This window comes from Coptis chinensis, chromosome 1 (assembly GCF_015680905.1).
Source record: "Coptis chinensis isolate HL-2020 chromosome 1, ASM1568090v1, whole genome shotgun sequence".
In the NCBI taxonomy this organism is placed as follows: domain Eukaryota; kingdom Viridiplantae; phylum Streptophyta; class Magnoliopsida; order Ranunculales; family Ranunculaceae; genus Coptis; species Coptis chinensis.
The window spans coordinates 11933577-11951562 of NC_141456.1; the positions used below are offsets into that span (position 1 = coordinate 11933577).

A 17986-nucleotide genomic window follows, 5' to 3' on the forward strand; every position below is an offset into this window, starting at 1 on the left:
TTCCCAGAGAAGACGACGTATTGAAAGACACTTCATGCATGAACAAGAAGTGTTGGCGACAAAGAAATGCACTTTCGCAATTCAAATGAATCTTGTTACAAAGAGCTCATATCATTGAAAACTCTAATCAACCAACTCTCCAGATTGGATCCGGCCCCCGGACGCACTTATAGGAATCGTAATAGGGCAACGGGAAATGCTCTCTTAAAGGCCGATTATTTCGGTGTCAATCCCACATATGATGAAGTTTTATTTCGGAAGCTAAATGAATGGCAAATCACCTATTCTTGAGGATTAGGAGTGGTCTTAAGGAACATAGTGATTTCTGGATGAAGAAATATGATGCAGCCAATAAACCCGGTTTGTCGTCACACGGCAAAATAATGTGTGCATTGCAAATGCTAGCAAACGGAAGCCCAGCTGATTCAATGGATCAGTATTTTCGTATTGCACAGTCAACAACACTCTCCTTTGTTAAAATGTTTTGCAAACATGTGGTGGAGAGATTTGGTGCACAATATCTGAGATCTCCAAATGAAGAAGACATGCCAGATTGCTCCGTGTTACTGAGTTAAGAGGTTTTCCTGGCATGCTTGATGATAGATCAGATGCATTGGACATGGCAAGCATGTCCAATGGAATGGGCGAGACGAGATATCTTTGGCGACATGGATCGCCAACTCTTGTACTTTCGGCGGTTTTGCTTCTTTCGACATGTGGATATGGCATGCTTACTTTGGTTTACGGTGTACTAATAATGATGTTAATGTTTTGTGGCTCTAATCTTTTCACAAACTAACATTAGGTTTAACCCTCCCAAGCAAACTATTCTCTCATGGGTAAGGACTATACCGGCCGGTTATTACTTGGTGACGGTATATATCCTCGATTGTCTACACTAGTGAAGGCGAAAAAGGAATCCTAAATCAAGAAGAGATAAATTTTTTACTACCGATGCAAGAATCTTATAGAAAAGACGTTGAACGAGCATTTGGGGTTCTTCAATCTCGTTTGCAATTGTTAGAGGCAAAGCTTCGCTTGTGGGACAAAGATGTGCTCCATGATGTTATGTCGGCGTGCATTATTTTGCATAACATGATTGTTGAGGAAGAACGACATAACTATTTGAACGCTTTACGCTTTGGAGACTCGAACCTATTATTAACCATGATTACTTTGAAAATCCTAATATAGCAGAAGTTGTTCCCGACCGAAACCCCAATTCAGCTGAATTTCGTAGAGTCTTGCAACGCGTGGCATATGTGCATAATAGGCACGAGCATGTGGAATTAGAGCAGCGTCTGATTAACCATTTATGGGAATGGCGTGATCAGAATTAAGATGTGTTTATGTCGTGCATTTCTTATATATTTCCAGTATACGTTTACTCATGCGTTTACTCATGTACGTTTACTCGTGCATTTATGGGAACGGTAGTCTTTTTATGTCGTGCATTTCAAGTGCCTGCTCCATTCAATTGCTTGAATGTGCTCATTGCATCATTGGTTTATCTGAGAAGTTGGAGTGACGTATATGGTACATTCCTTTGTTTTCTTGTGATTCTTTTTATGGAGTGGGAATCCTGTTGCATGGTTTCGATGTGCCCAGGTCCTAAGGTAACACGAATTGAACTTTTCTCTTCACTGTTGCTTCGTTTATAAGAATGAGTCGAAAATTGTGACTGCTTCTATCCCCCATAAGGAAAAGGAAATATTGTCGGTTTTGTCTACATTTACATACATCATTTGCTCGGCAGCCATAAGGAAAAGGAAATATCAATGGACACGAAGACATTCTTGGACATTAATAATGTATTTTTACTATCAAAATCAATATCATCGTTGCCCACTACAAAAGGAAGTCTAACAACTGCTGCTGTTAGCACAGAGCAACAGTTTTAGAAGATTATCACAGAGCAACACCCGGTTAGCCAAAAAAAAAAAAAACTTTTTTACTTTGAAACATATGGGATAATGAGAAACATATCACATGCATACTGCTCCACGAAGAACACAACCAGAAGCATCACTAGACGTGGCCACCAACACATCAAGTCAAAATATATGATAACAAGCAAACATATATTACTCTACCGTTCTTCATCAGCTGCATTGACATCTTCTTTTTGAGTACCCAATTTGACTATGTCTTCAACAAGGATCTTGCCATCTGTTACATGGAAATGGCACAGCAGTTATACTCGTTGGACCATTTAGAACATAAAATGAAAACAAAGACGGTCCAGGAAACAGAAGAACCAATTGAATTCCTCCTACAGCACTACATAGTCGTAACAGTAGTGAAACACAGCACATGAGGCTTGAGGTTCATCATTTAGAACTTCAAAACATATTTATGAATATATCTTCTAAACTAAAACTTCGTCATTCTCTCTCATATCACTTTGAAACCAATCATTTATGTTTGTAGAGGCAGTTCATACTTCATAGAACATGAAATCATACTTCATCACATATTTAGTGAGAGAGAGCGGTTTTTTTTTTTTTTTTTGTTCTTGTCATCACATATTTAGTGAGAGAGAGCGGTTTTTTTTTTTGGAGAGAATAACTACACGCCACTGGTGATGGCGTACAACAAAAACTTGATTTTTTTGGTTTTTTTTTTTTACACGCCACTGGTGATGGCGTACAAGGTTTTTTGGGTTTTTTTTTTTTTTTTTTAATTTCTTTTGTGTTATGGTTTTTTTTAAAGGGCAATATAGGAAGATAAATAACTCCACGCCACTGGTGATGGCGTACAAAAAAGTTTGGTTTTTTTTTTTTTATTTCTTGCCCGCCACTGGTGATGGCGTCCAAAAAAACTTGGTTTTTTTTTAATATTTTGTGTTGTACGCCATTCTCACTGGCGGCTGGAAAAATAAACCATTGGATTTGATTTCGCTATCTCACTAACTGTATCTACTGTGTTATTGTGGTTTGGTGTTTTGGCGCACCAAACCATTGGAGTTAGCCTAAGGAAAAAGGTCCTTCCGTCAAATGCCATAGAATTGAATTTTTAAGCACACGTTCAACAGAAAATGGTAAGGTGAGAATGATCAACCTGTTTCCATCTATTGCGATGGCTAGGCACCTGCCAAAGATACTCTAGCAATTCTGCGATATTATGGCGGATGTTGAACTTGTCATAGAACTGCATAATAATGTGATCCGTCAATCATAATTTCATAAAAATAAAAATAATATATATATATATATAGAACAGTATATATATATATATATATATATATATATATATATATATATATATATATATATATATATAAAAAAGAAAAAAAGAAAGGAGAACAGTATCTTCAAAGTATCCTTTCACCATAAGTCCATAAGCCAGGAACAAAGTTATAACAACCTAACTCTTACCTGTGTATGGGAATCTGTGAACTCAATGTCAACATAGAGCTTTAAAAGATTCCGCACTAGATACTCGAGAGATAACTGAGGCCCTTCAAAGAGGGTAGCCGTGGAAGTTGAATTACTGCGTATCCAATAAAAGGACATGTAACAGACATACAAGAAATATATAAATATATATATTTGACTTTTAACAACACAGGAACATCAAATCACCTTCTACTGGGCATCCAGCCATTCAGTACTTCAACCATCTTTGCTCGTAGATAAGGATTTCTGATAAATTCGGGACTCCCCATGAACATGATAATAAAGTTCATCATGAAATCATCCTATTAAAGAGAGAAAAGAAAGAAGATCAAAATACATAGAAGAGCTTGTAAACAATCTCTCCATCACAAGAGGGAAGAGATGAGAGATGCAAACGCAATAGGGAAGCCTGCCAGCACGATCCCATCCAAAGCTCTAGGTACACGAGAAGAAAATATAAGCAATTCCATTGCATCTTCAACGAAATGCTCGGGCATACAAGCAAATAACATTGGGCAACTTGATGGCAGAGGCATGTTAAACCCACCCACAAGGTCAACCAGCCAAACTATCTGTCACAGCCCGAATTTCTAAACAATAACAAAGTACGTGAATATTTGAAATATAAATATCTCAAACATCATTCGGTTCAATTGTCTAAAAACCCAGGCTATGACGGGGGATACAACACATGTCAAAACCTAAAACCCACATCATAAAAGAATCTTAACAACAAAAATAATCTCCAAAAATTCTCTATTACTTTATGAAAGTCTATCTCCCATCCAAAAATCATCAATATAACATTCTAAGAATAATAGGTCCTCAACATCGTATTCTCATGTCATACTAAAAATGTAAACTACGTTATTACATCCTTTTCAATAAGAATCGGACCTAATAAAGAAAACTAACGGATTTGCTCCATGCACGCGAATCCCAAATCAAACGCCATGTTCCACTTTGCATTCCACCTATGTTCCTGAAGAACACACCCACGCTAAAACAAACAAAGCAAACATGGGTCAAAAATGGAATTTGTTGGTATGAGTAGACTAACCAAATATAAACATTATCAAATTTTACTTATCCAACTAACACTTTAAATCTATCATAACCTAATCATTCTCAGCTTGGAAGACAGGTAGTTCCGTCATCTCAACCGGCATAGTTTCTTTCCAAACAAGACTTCCATTCTATTAACTCATTATCATAACTCGTTATTATAACTAGGTAACTGAATTAAAACCTACTGATATCCACTTTTGGATAAGGGTAGGACCGTGTCCCTGCACAAAAATGTTATTAAGTCCTACCCTCCTGCAAAAGAAAGTTAGCAATTTTATATAATATGTGTAGATATCCTATAGGTATTCCAATGCAAGCCCAAATACACTCGCATAATCAAATCAATTTCTCTTATCAAATAATCAATTACTTTTCTTATACACATATTTCACAACCTATGTACCTTAGGTCATTCCCGCCACATTCAAGGAATACCCAACCTTACATTCCCGTTACACACTCAAGGAATACAACTAACCCAAGTGGCTTAATACCTTAGTTCCTCTCTAGGGTAGTCCAAACAATCTGGTCATTCATGTCACATTCAATGAATACCGGGTCATTCATGGCACATTCAATGAATACCCATAGATAACGCTTAACGGGCCATTTATGGCACATTCAATAAATGCCCACCTAACCTATGACATCAATGAATATAAACTCAATTCCAAAACTTGAGGCGTGGAGAGTTCTAAAAGGTTGCGGTAAATTTGTTTACGCATTATTGAACGTTATTACATATATTATTTCAGAGAACGAAGGAGTATCTTGATTTCTTGTATTTTTTATTTACGCGTTATTAATTTCAGGGATGTCTTAGTGTCATAACGTTGCATATCATAAAATACCACAAAAACACATAGTAGTTAATACACATACACACGTATATATAAAGGTCTTAGCCTAAAGCCAAGCATGCAAAAAGCCCTAGACCTATCCTAATAGCCCAAATCATAATCCGAGTTAAAAAGTCAAAATTGGGTTAACTGGTCAAAGTCAACCATATTCAAAAGTCAACTCTTGTCAAAGTCAATTTGTCAAAGTCAAAGTCGACTCGCCAAGGGTCAACAAAGATCAACCAAATTCCAAAAACCGATTTATCTAAAGCTTCCACTGTTTCAATAACTTAAGCCTTAACCCGCCTATAAAACCGGTTTGGCCCAACTTGAAGATCCACTTAAAATGCTATGGACCCCCCCAAAACCAAGGCTCCTGAAATCGAGGCCCAAAAGTCTAAAGTCTAAGGCCCAAAGAAAACTAATTTAACTCGCCCAACCACTAAAACAAAAAACCGCCCAAAGTAAAACCAAAAAGGCATTGGCCCAAGGCCCAAAGCCCAAACCGGCTACTGTTCATCTTCTCCCTCCACCAGCAGCCACCACCAAAATCGGCCACCACCAAAACCTAATCGCCCACCCATTTCAACCATGCGGTTGGACTCCTAGAGAAAAACCCAACCTCTTTAATAAAAGCTAAAACTCCATTCTTGAATTCCCCATCTTCCAAATCTAGATTTGAGAAATCTCTGGCCGCCATTAATGGCTTCGACAGCTCCCATCTACCGCCCTCACACATTACAATCAACCATAACCCATCGATTTTAGTCTATATGCAAGCCCCACAACTCAAATTAAACCAAAACAAATTTCAACCACCGATTCGCCACCGCCATTGACGACTTCCATAAGCTTCGACAAAGACTACTATCAAGCCCCCACTCAACCCTCAACAACCCATAACCAACAACATAAAAACGAGTTCAAACAGCCATAAACAGGACGCCATTAACGTCTCCATCCAAACTCCAACAGAACTCCAACAGGCCACCCCCAACCACCGGTCACAGTGTAAAACCGAAACATAAAATACACACAGTTACAAATTCATATACAGGACCATTATCTTGTTTGGGCGCGAGGGCTAGCGCTCCATTAACATGCCCAAATCAACCTTCGACAGTTTAATCTAAATTTTCGGAGTTCAACAGATTTTAATCAGTTTGAATAACGACAGTTTTACCAAATGACAGGATGAATATTAATACCAGAATAATTAACATATATTGTGAAATAGAAAACTAATCTACTCACCTGTAGCGCTCTCCGATTATCAGCCAGCTACCAAGAAAAATCTTCCTTTTGTGCTGTCAGTAAAACTCCATTTTTTTCAAAAAAACCCTCGCTGTGTTTTTCCCCAAAAACTTTACGTGAGAAAACCCCCCGAAAAATAAGGACAATACTTATCTATTTACCTACGGAGCTTTTATCCTTATCTGATAGTTATCATCTATCCATTATCTATTTTCATTATTATTATTTTTTTATTATTATTATTATTTTTTATACTAGGAAAACAAAAGAAAAAGCCGGGGTGTTATACTATCATTAACCTATAAAAGTCTAGAGCACGCTTAAGTAGTGATACATCCTTCAAAAAAAAAAAAAAAAAAAGGTATTAGAGTACGTATAAAATGCATATCCAATTCGAAACAAAGTACATGGTTGTCATTACACACTACACCATTTTTTGCAATCGAAACGGTCATAAATTGGGTTTGAACTCGATACAAGTGTTCTTGGACCGCCAATATTTTAAAACTGCTCCCTTTAAATAAAATAAACTCAGATTTTGTTTTTTGGGTTAGATTCAACACCTAACCTCATACCTAAAATTAACAGTTAACCAAGTGAGCTAAACGCTTTTGATGCTAAATGAAGCAACCATAAACTTAAGACTTTAGTGTAGCGGGAATTAAGACTTTAAGCAATCATAAAAGGTTTTAAGTTTTTTCATTTTTCATTTTCCATTTTCGCTCTAAAACAAGGGTTTCAACTCACGCCCAACTTTTCTTCTGGAGGCATCCTCATTTCTCGATCAGGTAATATTATTTCTATCGAATCTCACTATTTATTAATTTGATTAATTTCAAATCAAATTAACTCAAATCATGAATTAACTGTTTCTTCAATTCATGAATCAAAATTGTTTATGCTCTTTATTTTTTGAATCGGATGAAATATTTTTAGCAATGTTTTTGCTCTATATTTTGAATCGAATTAACTCCAGGTTTTAGTGCTCTTTCAATTTTTTTCGTTAATATGAAATCAAATGTGTTTGATGTTGATTAATGTGATATCCTTATTTGCTTGACCTGATATTTGAATACTTTGTGCTTCATTATATAGAAAGAGAGAGAAAAAGGCAACAATGCTTGTATGTAGGTGGTACAAAAATATATAGGTTATGGTTACAAATTAGTTTTTTTTATTATTTCGTGCTTTCTAATTTCAAGTTCCATTTTCAGAATGTCAACCCTGCTTGACAAATCATGGATGTCCAAACCTAGGGGCAGTGATGAGTATATAAAAGGAGTAGAATTGTTTATTAGGTTTACAAACTATAAGAGTGAAGCAGAAAGCTTGTTCTCGTGTCCATGTTTGAAGTGTAGAAATGGGCATGGGAAGATCCCTTTTGGTATGGTTCATTATCACCTGTTGCATCATGGTATAGATACATCATACATTGTGTGGTTTGTTCATGGTGAAAGAGACGCAGAAAAACTTGAGACATTTTTAATGTCAAATAGCGTTGATGAAGAGATTGGTATAGATCATTTTTATGAAGAGGGAGACATTGATGCATATCAAGAAGGGGTGGATCTCGTCAATGATGCTTTTGGAAGAGTTGGTGAAAATGCTAATGCTTTTGTGGAGGATATTAGAAGAAATGAAATCGAAGATTGGTCTAATTTAGAGTTTAATGCTCACCAGGATTGCCAAACTAGAAAGTATAAGTCTATTTTAGATGATGCAAAACTGCCTTTGTACCCTTCATGTGTAGGAAAGCAAACAAAATTGTTGGCCACAGTTGAGGTGTATATTTGGCATGGTTGGTCCGATAATAGCTTGAGTGATTTCCTCTAAGTAGTGAAAAATTGGTTACCAGAAGAGAACACATTACCAAATAGCACTTATGAAGCTAAAAAAATGATCAAAGCTATGGGAATGGATTACGGGATGATAGATGCTTGCCCGAATGATTGTATTCTCTATTGGGGTGATGAAAATAAAACAACACAATTTTGTCCCATATGTCATACATCTAGATGGAAGTTGGAGTACTTGATAGAAGACCAGCCAACAAAAGTTCCTGCTAAAGTTTTGAGATATTTTCCTTATACCAAGGTTAAAAAGGCTATACAGGTTAGTGTACTCGAGAAGAAAATAGTTGATTGTGTGTCATATTGTCTATTGTTGGTTTATTAAGATTATAACTAATGATTTTTTTTTTCTACATCATACCATGGATAGCTGAACTAATGACTTGGCATCCTAAGATAACGCCATCCACCGAAGTCATGCTGCATCCGGTTGATTCTCCTACTTGGCTTAAGGTAAATACCACTTGGCCTAACTTTGTTTGAGGAAGCACGCATGTGCGCTTTTAGGACTTGCAACAGATGGTTTTAATCCATTTAGCCATTTAAGTAGCGCTTATAGTTGTTGGCCCGTTATTATAGTACCTTATAATTTGCCTCCTTCTTACTGCATGAGGAAAGAATTTTCGATGTTGACTTTATTGATTTCGGGTCCAAGCGCTCCAAATAAGAACATTGATACTTATTTACAGCCATTGGTTGCTAAGTTGAATGAGCTATGGCGTAGTGGAGTGGCTGCTTATGATTCCCATGCTAAAAAAACATTTAATTTAAAAGCTATATTGTTGTGGACAATTCAAGATTTACCTGCATATGGGAGTGTATCGGGTTGTGTAACACAAGGAGCATATGCTTGTCCTGTTTGTGCTGAGGGAACCCATTCTAAGAGACTTCATAGTGGCAAGAAGCATGTTTATCAAGGCTCTAGAAGATTTCTTCCTTTAGATCATGTATTTAGGACAGAAACAACAACTTTAATAATGAAGAAGAACACAATATCTTTCCTGAGAGGTTGACAGGTTTAGAAGTTGAACAAATGGTTAAAGATATTCAAATGGAAGTTGGTAAATCTAAAGGAAAGAAAGGGAGGAGTCGGGGAAAGGGAAAGAAAGATAAGAGTCATGGAAAAGGAAAGAAGATAAAGAATCTGAGAAAACTAACTGCGTGGTACAAGAAATCAATTCTCTTCGAATTGGATTATAAGAAGGTAATTTTTGTCTTTATTTGAGTTTTTTTCACATTTATATAGTTATATGTTAAATTTAACTATGGATATCAATTTCTGCAGGACTTAACTTTTTTTCACAATCTTGATGTCATGGATGTTGAGAAAAATGTTGCCGACCATCTTTTATCGACAATATTGGATGTCAAAGAGAAAACAAAAGATGTGATGAGTTCTCGTGATTACTTGAAGAGGTTGAAAATAAGAAAGAAGTTGTGGTTAAAGCAAAAAGATGGTAAGACAGTTAAACCAAAGGCACCTTTCACTTTAAGTCGTAGTGAAAAAGAGTTGTTTTGTTGTGTGTTGCATGAGTTAAAGGTGCCAAAAGGTTATAGCTCAAGTTGGAGACGTTGTGTGAACATGGAAAGCCTTGAAATTAAAGGGCTCAAGTCACATGATTACCATGTAATCATGCAACAGTTATTACCGGTGTTGTTACAACATGCGTTCTCACAACACAAGACTTTGTGCACTGTTATTCAGCATATCTGTAGTTTTTTTAATGTATTGTGTGCTAAATAAATTAGAGTGGATGATCTTACTATCTCTAAAAATCGTCTTGTCGAGGCAATGTGTGTACTGGAAAAGTTTTTTCCCCCGTCTTTTTTTGTTATTAGCATTTACTTAATGCTTCATTTAGCTGATGAAGCATTGGCTTCCGGCCCTGTTTGGTTCCGTTGGATGTACCCTTTCGAAAGGTAAGTCTATATTCTTTGTTCTCTTGTTCTATGTTTTTTATTTTATTACTTGGGGTGTTAACTGATAATTAAAATGTAACTTGACAAAGTTAATGAAAGTTTATAAAGGCTATGTGAAGAATTTTTCACATCCTGGAGGGTGCATTGCAGAGCGCTACCTTGAAGAGGAGTCGATTTTGTATTCTATGGAGTATATGCCGAATGGTGAGAAAGGAAGCCACTAGCGTTCGCATCAAGGGTTTTTAGATGCAGGTGGTAAATATGTGGATGAAGGGCCTTTGGGGAAAAGCAAATATGTAAGGTTATCTAACTTACAGTTTGAACAAGTGCATAAATGGGTTATACACTGCCATGATGGGATCCATTCTTGGAAGAAGTAATGATTCTACTCATATTTTTATACAGTAAAAAGTAAAAAGTAATGCATTACATATTATAGATTAATTTTATTATTCATGTAACAGGGAGTATGAAGCCTACTTAAGATCAATCACCACAAGTGGGCGGAAGAGAAAGAGAAGCATGCTAAAGAGTAAACAAATTGATTTCATTCCTTGGCTGCGAAAGTAGGTTTGTTTAGGTTTCTTTTCCTTTAAAGGATCTTTAATTATGCCCATTGAATTTAAGGTAGTGAGGTCAATAAAGTAAATCCTTAATTTCTATTGTAGTTGGAACATGTTGAAGGCGAGTCTCGTTTGAAGCGGTTAGCAGATGGTCCTAACTTCAAGGCAATATCTTATAACAGATATCATATCATTGGTTTTGTCTTCTCTACGAGCCAACGTGATACCAAAAGGGTAACACAGAATAGCAGGGTCTATATGAACGCATTCACTAACTACCGGGCAAGCGCTAGGGATAGGAATTACAAGGTAGTGGAGACAACCTACAATGGGGTCGTGAGGCATATATTTGAGATGGATTATACTGATTTTAGCCAAGTTGTATCTTGCTGTGACTGGGTCAGAGTTGAGGATAGAACAACTGGCTGCAAAGTTGATCCTGATACAAATTTGGTTATAGTGAATATGGAAAAATTCAAAGGAAGGAACCGAAGAGGGCCTAATCTTTCATTTTAGCATCTCAAGCATACCAAGTGTTCTACTCTAAGGATCTATTGAGGCCCAGATGGTTTAATATTTTCTTGACACCTAAATCAATGACTAAGGATGTTGATGCACTTGAAGTTCCTATTCAGTTACATTCCACCATTGGCAAGTGTTGCTTCTAAACCTATGAATGACAAAATATAGACTTCCTAATTCTCATGAAGGTACTGCCTGTTCACACTTTTAATTATTCATTCTAATTATGTTCACACTTTTACTTATTGACCTTGGATTGTGAAAGTTGACTTTATATTATTCACTTGTCAATAGAAGTAGATGAATATCAGCTAATTGGATTATGGAACTATTTTTGTCGTTATAATGAATCTCATTTTAATTTGATTTATAACTAATATATACTTGATAAACATATGACTACTTAATAGAAGGTGAGAGAACGATAGGCTGATGTCTTACTTTTGTTTCGGCGGGCGATTACTCTTGTAGACTAGTAGCCAATGCCATGCTCCTTTATTTGTAAAACCATATCTTTGTTTAGGAGTTTTGAATATTTTTATTCTCCAAATGTTTCAACTTGGCTAACTGTGTTATTACTCACTTGGTACAAACTGTTATTACATTTAATACTAAAATAGACAAATCATTTGTTCCACATCTTTAATAAACATTGTCGGGAAAATCTTTGTTGTTTGGAGGTTGATGATCATAATGCTATGTAATCATTTTATTTGTAAGATTTTTGATGAATAAGATTGAAAGTTTATTAAGATAAGTAATGAAGATATAGTTGCTCAAAATGTCATTAGATATTGTTTCGTAGTAAACCGCTTCAACACAACGAGAGCAATGGTAAAGAACACACTAAGAAACAGAGGACTTTGATGTTGGGGAGATGAAACCGAACCAAATAATGGCTGCCCACGCACTCCAAGATCTATTCTCTAGGGATCAAGTTTCCACGTAGTTCCTTATGAAAAATAGTTTGGTATTTATAGAGGTAAAGTAGAGAGTCCTTGTAGCTCAAGTAATCATGTAACTTGAGTAATTGTGATAGACTATAACTCTCAACTGATAATTATCTTTTTGATAAGAAATAAATCTGGACATAAATCAATGTACATCAGTGGCAAGCTATGTGGCTAAGGTTCAGCCTTAGACACATGAGTTAATGGGCCAGTACATCCATGGTATTGCAAATTGGGCTTTAGCCCTGTCGATTAAATGAATAAAATAGAGATTCCTACTAATGGACGTTTGCCACGTAGGTGAGGGTTGAAACACCGCCCCCTCTTTGTCATGCGAACAAAGTTAACATGGCAACGAAGAGAAGAAAAATCAAGGAAAACTTGGAATAAGAAAAGAGTAAGCGGAATGTATAACAAAGTATCGTGTGAACGTAAACGATAGGAAAATGGACAATCGGAAAATTTTTGTGAATTATCGGAAATGAAATAATGTCAAATTAACGTATACGAGACGCATTGTAGTTAAAAAATGACTTAAAAATGCACAGAAAAAATTTCGAAAGAAATTGATTGCCGAAAACTGTACCGAACGCATTACGTGACCATATACGAAAGTTGATTTCGACGCCGCGTGCCACCGGAATAACGATACTAGGATTAGACCGATGAAATTATACGTAGGGGCAATATAGTAATAATAGTAATAAAAGGAAGTTAAACATTAATCGGACTCAAAGTGTTCGGATGAGATAAGAATGTGGAGTAGATAAGAATTGAGAGTAGAGATGAAGTTGGAAGGAGTTGGAGTTAGAGAAGAATCCCACCAACAATGGAAAACTAGCTCGGAAACCCTATATAAGTGTTGCGTTTATCAAACAGACGTGGTCAAGACTCCCTGAAGTCGCAATACTGCCGATCTAGAACGCTGTGTTTCGTCTTCGCATAGACTAGCAGGTATGTTCTATCTCCAGCAAACTCTATTTATATATAAACTCGCGTCGGTGTCCGGTTAGACTCAGGGCTGGCCGGCAAAGCAACAGGGCCTTTGGTGGCAGAGCGCTATTCTTGCCTCATAACGACGTGCTCTTACCATGAAGCTTTGCGTGAATGAGGTACTCACGTGATCCAGATTTCAGATTTCTGCACAATAAAAAACGATCAAATATCGCATGGCGGTGCTGATTATCGTGGGTTGGATCACAAGTCTTTGAACTCTGGTGAGTTTGGTTGCAAAGTGGTGTCCCTCTTTAGATCAGCACCCCGCATAAAAAAAATCAGCCGCTTCCATCAAACTGCCACTTTTTAGCTCATCTTGGATTTCGATGTTTGTGGTAAACAAACTTGGCGCGGTATGCTACTGTCGTTTTTCTTTTTTTCTTTTTTTATTTTTTATGCATGGCCTTTGAACTGTTGAATTTTGTCCTTAGGAATTCGTTGCATGGAACATGTGGAGATGAAAAAAAGAAAACTGTTTGGTGTTCGGAGCTTAATTCTTCATGAGTCAGAGAGAGATGGTGAAGACGATGAAGGCGCCTGTATTCAAAACTAGTTTTAACCAAACATGATACGGTGTAGTGCCCTCTAAGGAAGGGCACCGTACCTGTGTCCCATCAATCTGGCTCGGTTCACCCTTGTGGACTTAGTGAACCCGGTTTTTGAGCTATCTAATCCGGTTTTTTTTTTCTTGCAGGTAGAAACGACCGTATCAAACAGGTGAAAGATAATTGAGAAGAAAAAAAACTTGATGACGATCGTAGATTTGGTGAGGTGGAAAGAATGTAACAGATACAACGAATACACAACGCCGCGGCGATAGTCACTTAAAGAATTACGGAAAATATTAGCACTCGAGAGATTTGAGATGGACGAAGTGTATGAATTTGGAACGAAAGTTGAAGAAGATGAAGTAGTAATGACGTGCTCACAATTAAGTTGCGGGAGTGCAATTCCGTTGAGCAAAGAAATTGCGCAATTATTGGAGTGGTGGCAAATTGCACCAGGACAACCGCCAATATTGTTCGTTAATCTTTTACGAGGAGCGCCGCTTTACAAAATGAATTTAATGTATTTCGGGGCTCAAGAATTCTACGCGTTGATACGACCGAAAGCCATACTGACGAAAGGGTACATAAAATTTGAAGTTGAATTCAAGAATCCAAACAGAAGTTTTAAAGGGTTCCCAAAAGTATATACCAGATGGGATAGATTTCTGTACCGCTTGCGAGGGAAGTGGAATCCAACAGAGTTTAAAGTGCCGAACAAATTTCGAGGTAAGCCAAAACATAAGTATTGAAAATTGTACTATAGTAAACTGTTGATTAACATGAGTTATTTTGTGTCTAACAGAAAACGAGAGTATACTACCAGACATTGAATTAGACAAGGAAGTAGATAACAACCTTCGTTTCTTCTTTCATGAATGTGCTGACGAAAAATTGGTAGATCTGAGCTACTTTGATGATATTGTTGATTTCTGACACTATGGGGGTATCGAACGACGACCCGATTGGTCTAGGGAGACACATAGTGAAATGGCGAAGAAGAGTAAGAGTATTAGAAATGCAATATTTGGCAGCGATAGCGATAGTGAAAAAGAAGATGGAATGGAATTAACAAAGCGAGAATTAGTGCTGAGATTGCCAAATACAAATAGCGAATTGTACAAAAGAAGATGTTCCACTAGAAAATGGGCGAACGGAGACCACGAGAGACAACCAACGTCACAATGTATGATGCCTCGAGGGATGAGATTACAATGCACAAAACAACCCAGACGAACAATAATACATTCTCAACACAACGAGGAAAATGTATGTACCGTAGAAAACATAGATATGTAAAAGTGTGGGGAGATATAATATCTCGCTTTGGTTTGGTATATACAGGAAAAGAATAGCTGGGAAAAGAACGAAACAATGATACTTGCAAAAGATAGTGCAACGAAGAACACAAAGTTGGTGAAAGAAAACAAACGGCAAAGCAAAATGCAGGAGCAAAGAATCCAACGACCAGTGGCAAGTACTGTCAGGGGTAATACTACTCATGGAGGAAAACCACAGAATCTGTTAATAGTAAGTTGACCGTTGAATTTTACTATTGCGTTAGGACGGTAAAGAAATTTGTGTCCAACACTAAACTGATGAAATTGGTAGATGAAGCAGAGATGGTCAAGTTTGGAAGACAAAGTGAAGGGATCGCCAGGGACCACGCCAATGGAGGGGCTCGAAAAATATCAAGAATGTGACCAGAATAAGGAGAACATCGGAGAATATGACAGAGCAGTGTCAATGATTTTTGATAGTATGAACCAAGTATGATAGTATTTTTTTTATCAGTTATTGCAAACTTGTGTTTAAGTCTGAAAGATTGATGAAATCAGATATTTTTCGCCCATGTTAAAACGGCGATAGTACGGGCCAAAGAAATTCATGAAAAAGTCGCGAAGAAAAGTATCGTTCCGAATGAAGTCAATGCCGTAGAAGAAATAAAGAAAGTGAAGATACTTAACTGAAAATTGGAAGAAGCAAACAAAGCGTTAAGCGAAACCAACAGAGAGTTAGAAAACGAAAACAAAGACTTAACCGAGCGGACGGAAGAAGCAGAGCAGAGATCGTACGAAGAATTTGGGAAAGCCTATGAGATAATGGAAGAACACAAACACTTAAAAGCAGATGTGATAGAATTGAAGTCACTCGTGGCGACCAAAGATCAGGACCTTAAATGTGCGCAAAAAGAGGTAGAGAAAAATAACAAGTGAATGACAGATTTAAATGAGTGGCTCGGCCAAGATCACGTGCAAATGGCACATTGTGAATCGTCCGTAAGACAATTGATAGAGACTTTAACAGAAACGGGAAATGAACTAGAACGTGAGAAGATGAATTATAAAGATTTGTACGAGTTGTATATGCAAAAAGTTGGTAAGGCGCCATTGGATTTGCCCAAACCAATGATCATGTGATTGTGCGTTTGTAATACCATTGAGCTAAAAATTCTTTTTTATGAAAATAAAATAAAGTATGTGTTGGCAATTGAATATCATTGTGATGTCAGATAACAAACTTGTGGAAAACTGACAGTGTTGTTGATTTATGTAGTTGAAATGAAAAAGAATGAGATGCCCCCATGTAGAGAGAAACACCCCCAATATAAAACCATTGTAGAAAGTTATTGAAAGGCAAAGGGGACATGATCGTCCTCACTGAACCTAGCTATTCAGGTGTCAAAATATTTGTACCGATCGTGAAGCAAGGCGACAAGCTGTTGAGTTGTCCACAGTGCAAAGTCGTCACCCGTACATTGGGACCAAACTAAAACACAACGCCATTGCCTTAGTAGTGGAATTAGCACGGATATTGTACTGTGGGAGTATTGCAATAATTGTTCCGAGCAAGAATAACCATCTTATTGACTCGGATTTCCCTCAAGTAGGCATGAATGCGACTTACTTGGACCGGAAAAGGCATAATATGGATGACCTTTCTGGAATGAACGTTAATGAATGATATGCTGAAAGTAAGAGTACAGAAGAATAGAGTAATGTAAAATGACAACCAAACATATGAGAATGGAAGTTGAATGCCTTTTTTGATGGATAAAATAGAACGAACTACATAGATGGATAGATTTGTTATTGATGGAGTAATGTAAAAATGCAAAAAATTTCCTAACGGTAAAACTTGCGAAGGTGGTAAGCATTCCATGGCTTCTCTATCATTCTTCCAGAAATAGTACAGAGGAAATATGACCCCTTAGATCTTTGGGCGATCTATGATGTAGGTTCCTTGCCAATTTTCTCCAAACTTTCCCCGATTCTACAAGCTTTGGGTTTCTCTGAGAGAACCCAAATCTTGAGAGCAAAAAGACTTAGGACGGATCTTCTTGTCGTAGTTCCGTTTCATGTCAGCTTGATACTTAATAAGCTGTTGTAGTCCCTCAGAGCGAACCTCATCAATAAGAGCTTTTGACTGAGCCAAAGTAGTGTCATTGGAACCTGTTTCAACAGCAACGGACCGAGATGTACTGGAAATCAGTTCTGTAGGTAAGACTGCTTCAGCACCATATGCAAGGTTAAAAGGTGATAATGCAGTTGAATATTTTGGTGTTGTCCTATAATCCCACAAGACAGCTGGTAACTCTTTGACCCAATTTCTTTTGGCGCCAGTCAAACGCCTTTTTAGGTTGGCCAAAATCACCTTATTGTTGGCTTCGGCCTGCCCATTGGCTTGCGGATGATAAGGTGCGGAGAAGTTATGCCGTATCTTCAAATTAGCACAAAACTGACGAATCTCTTCATCATCAAATTGTTTACCATTATCTGATACAAGTGCCGCAAGGATGCCAAAACGACAAACAATATTTCTCCATAAAAACATTTTGACGTTAGAAGCATGGATTTGGACCAAAGGCTTTGCTTCTACCCATTTGGTAAAGTAATCGGTTGCCACAAGAAGGAATCGTATACTACCTGGAGCTTTAGGTAAAGGGCCAATAATGTATAAGCCCCATTTGGCAAATGGACATGGGCTAAGCATGGGATGCAACTCAGTAACAGGGAGTTTACTCATATTGTCGTGCTTTTGGCATGGCTCACACCTCTCAGATAGGTGTTTTGCATCCTTT

The 17986-nt window shown here is 37.2% G+C and overlaps 1 protein-coding gene and 1 long non-coding RNA gene across 2 annotated transcripts; one reads left to right on the plus strand and one right to left on the minus strand.

The window, feature by feature from the left end:
• Positions 1 to 2978: 2978 nt before the first annotated feature.
• LOC147522158 (putative ubiquitin conjugation factor E4) lies at positions 2979 to 3965 on the minus strand. The gene is made up of 4 exons (XM_086591590.1): positions 3795 to 3965; positions 3585 to 3700; positions 3378 to 3492; positions 2979 to 3150 (listed from the first exon to the last, which is right to left on the minus strand). Exons 2-4 carry the CDS (start codon positions 3689 to 3691, stop codon positions 3028 to 3030), a joined length of 345 nt encoding a protein of 114 aa, XP_086447716.1. The 5' UTR covers positions 3692 to 3700; positions 3795 to 3965; the 3' UTR covers positions 2979 to 3027.
• A 6679-nt stretch (positions 3966 to 10644) lies between these two features.
• LOC147522159 (uncharacterized) lies at positions 10645 to 11205 on the plus strand. The gene is made up of 3 exons (XR_015195039.1): positions 10645 to 10705; positions 10794 to 10899; positions 10998 to 11205. It is a non-coding gene; the product is annotated as an uncharacterized LOC147522159 (long non-coding RNA).
• The last annotated feature ends 6781 nt before the right edge of the window (positions 11206 to 17986 follow it).

What these genes read in the sequence shown, in the direction of transcription:
- LOC147522158 (XM_086591590.1), bottom strand. Translation starts at nt 3,691, where the DNA reads ATGATGAACTTTATTATCATGTTCATGGGGAGTCCCGAATTTATCAGA. An exon ending in GGCTGGATGCCCAGTAGAAG is followed by an intron (nt 3,493 to 3,584) that starts GTGATTTGATGT and finishes TTGGATACGCAG; the next exon opens with TAATTCAACTTCCACGGCTA. An exon ending in TCACAGATTCCCATACACAG is followed by an intron (nt 3,151 to 3,377) that starts GTAAGAGTTAGG and finishes ATTATTATGCAG; the next exon opens with TTCTATGACAAGTTCAACAT.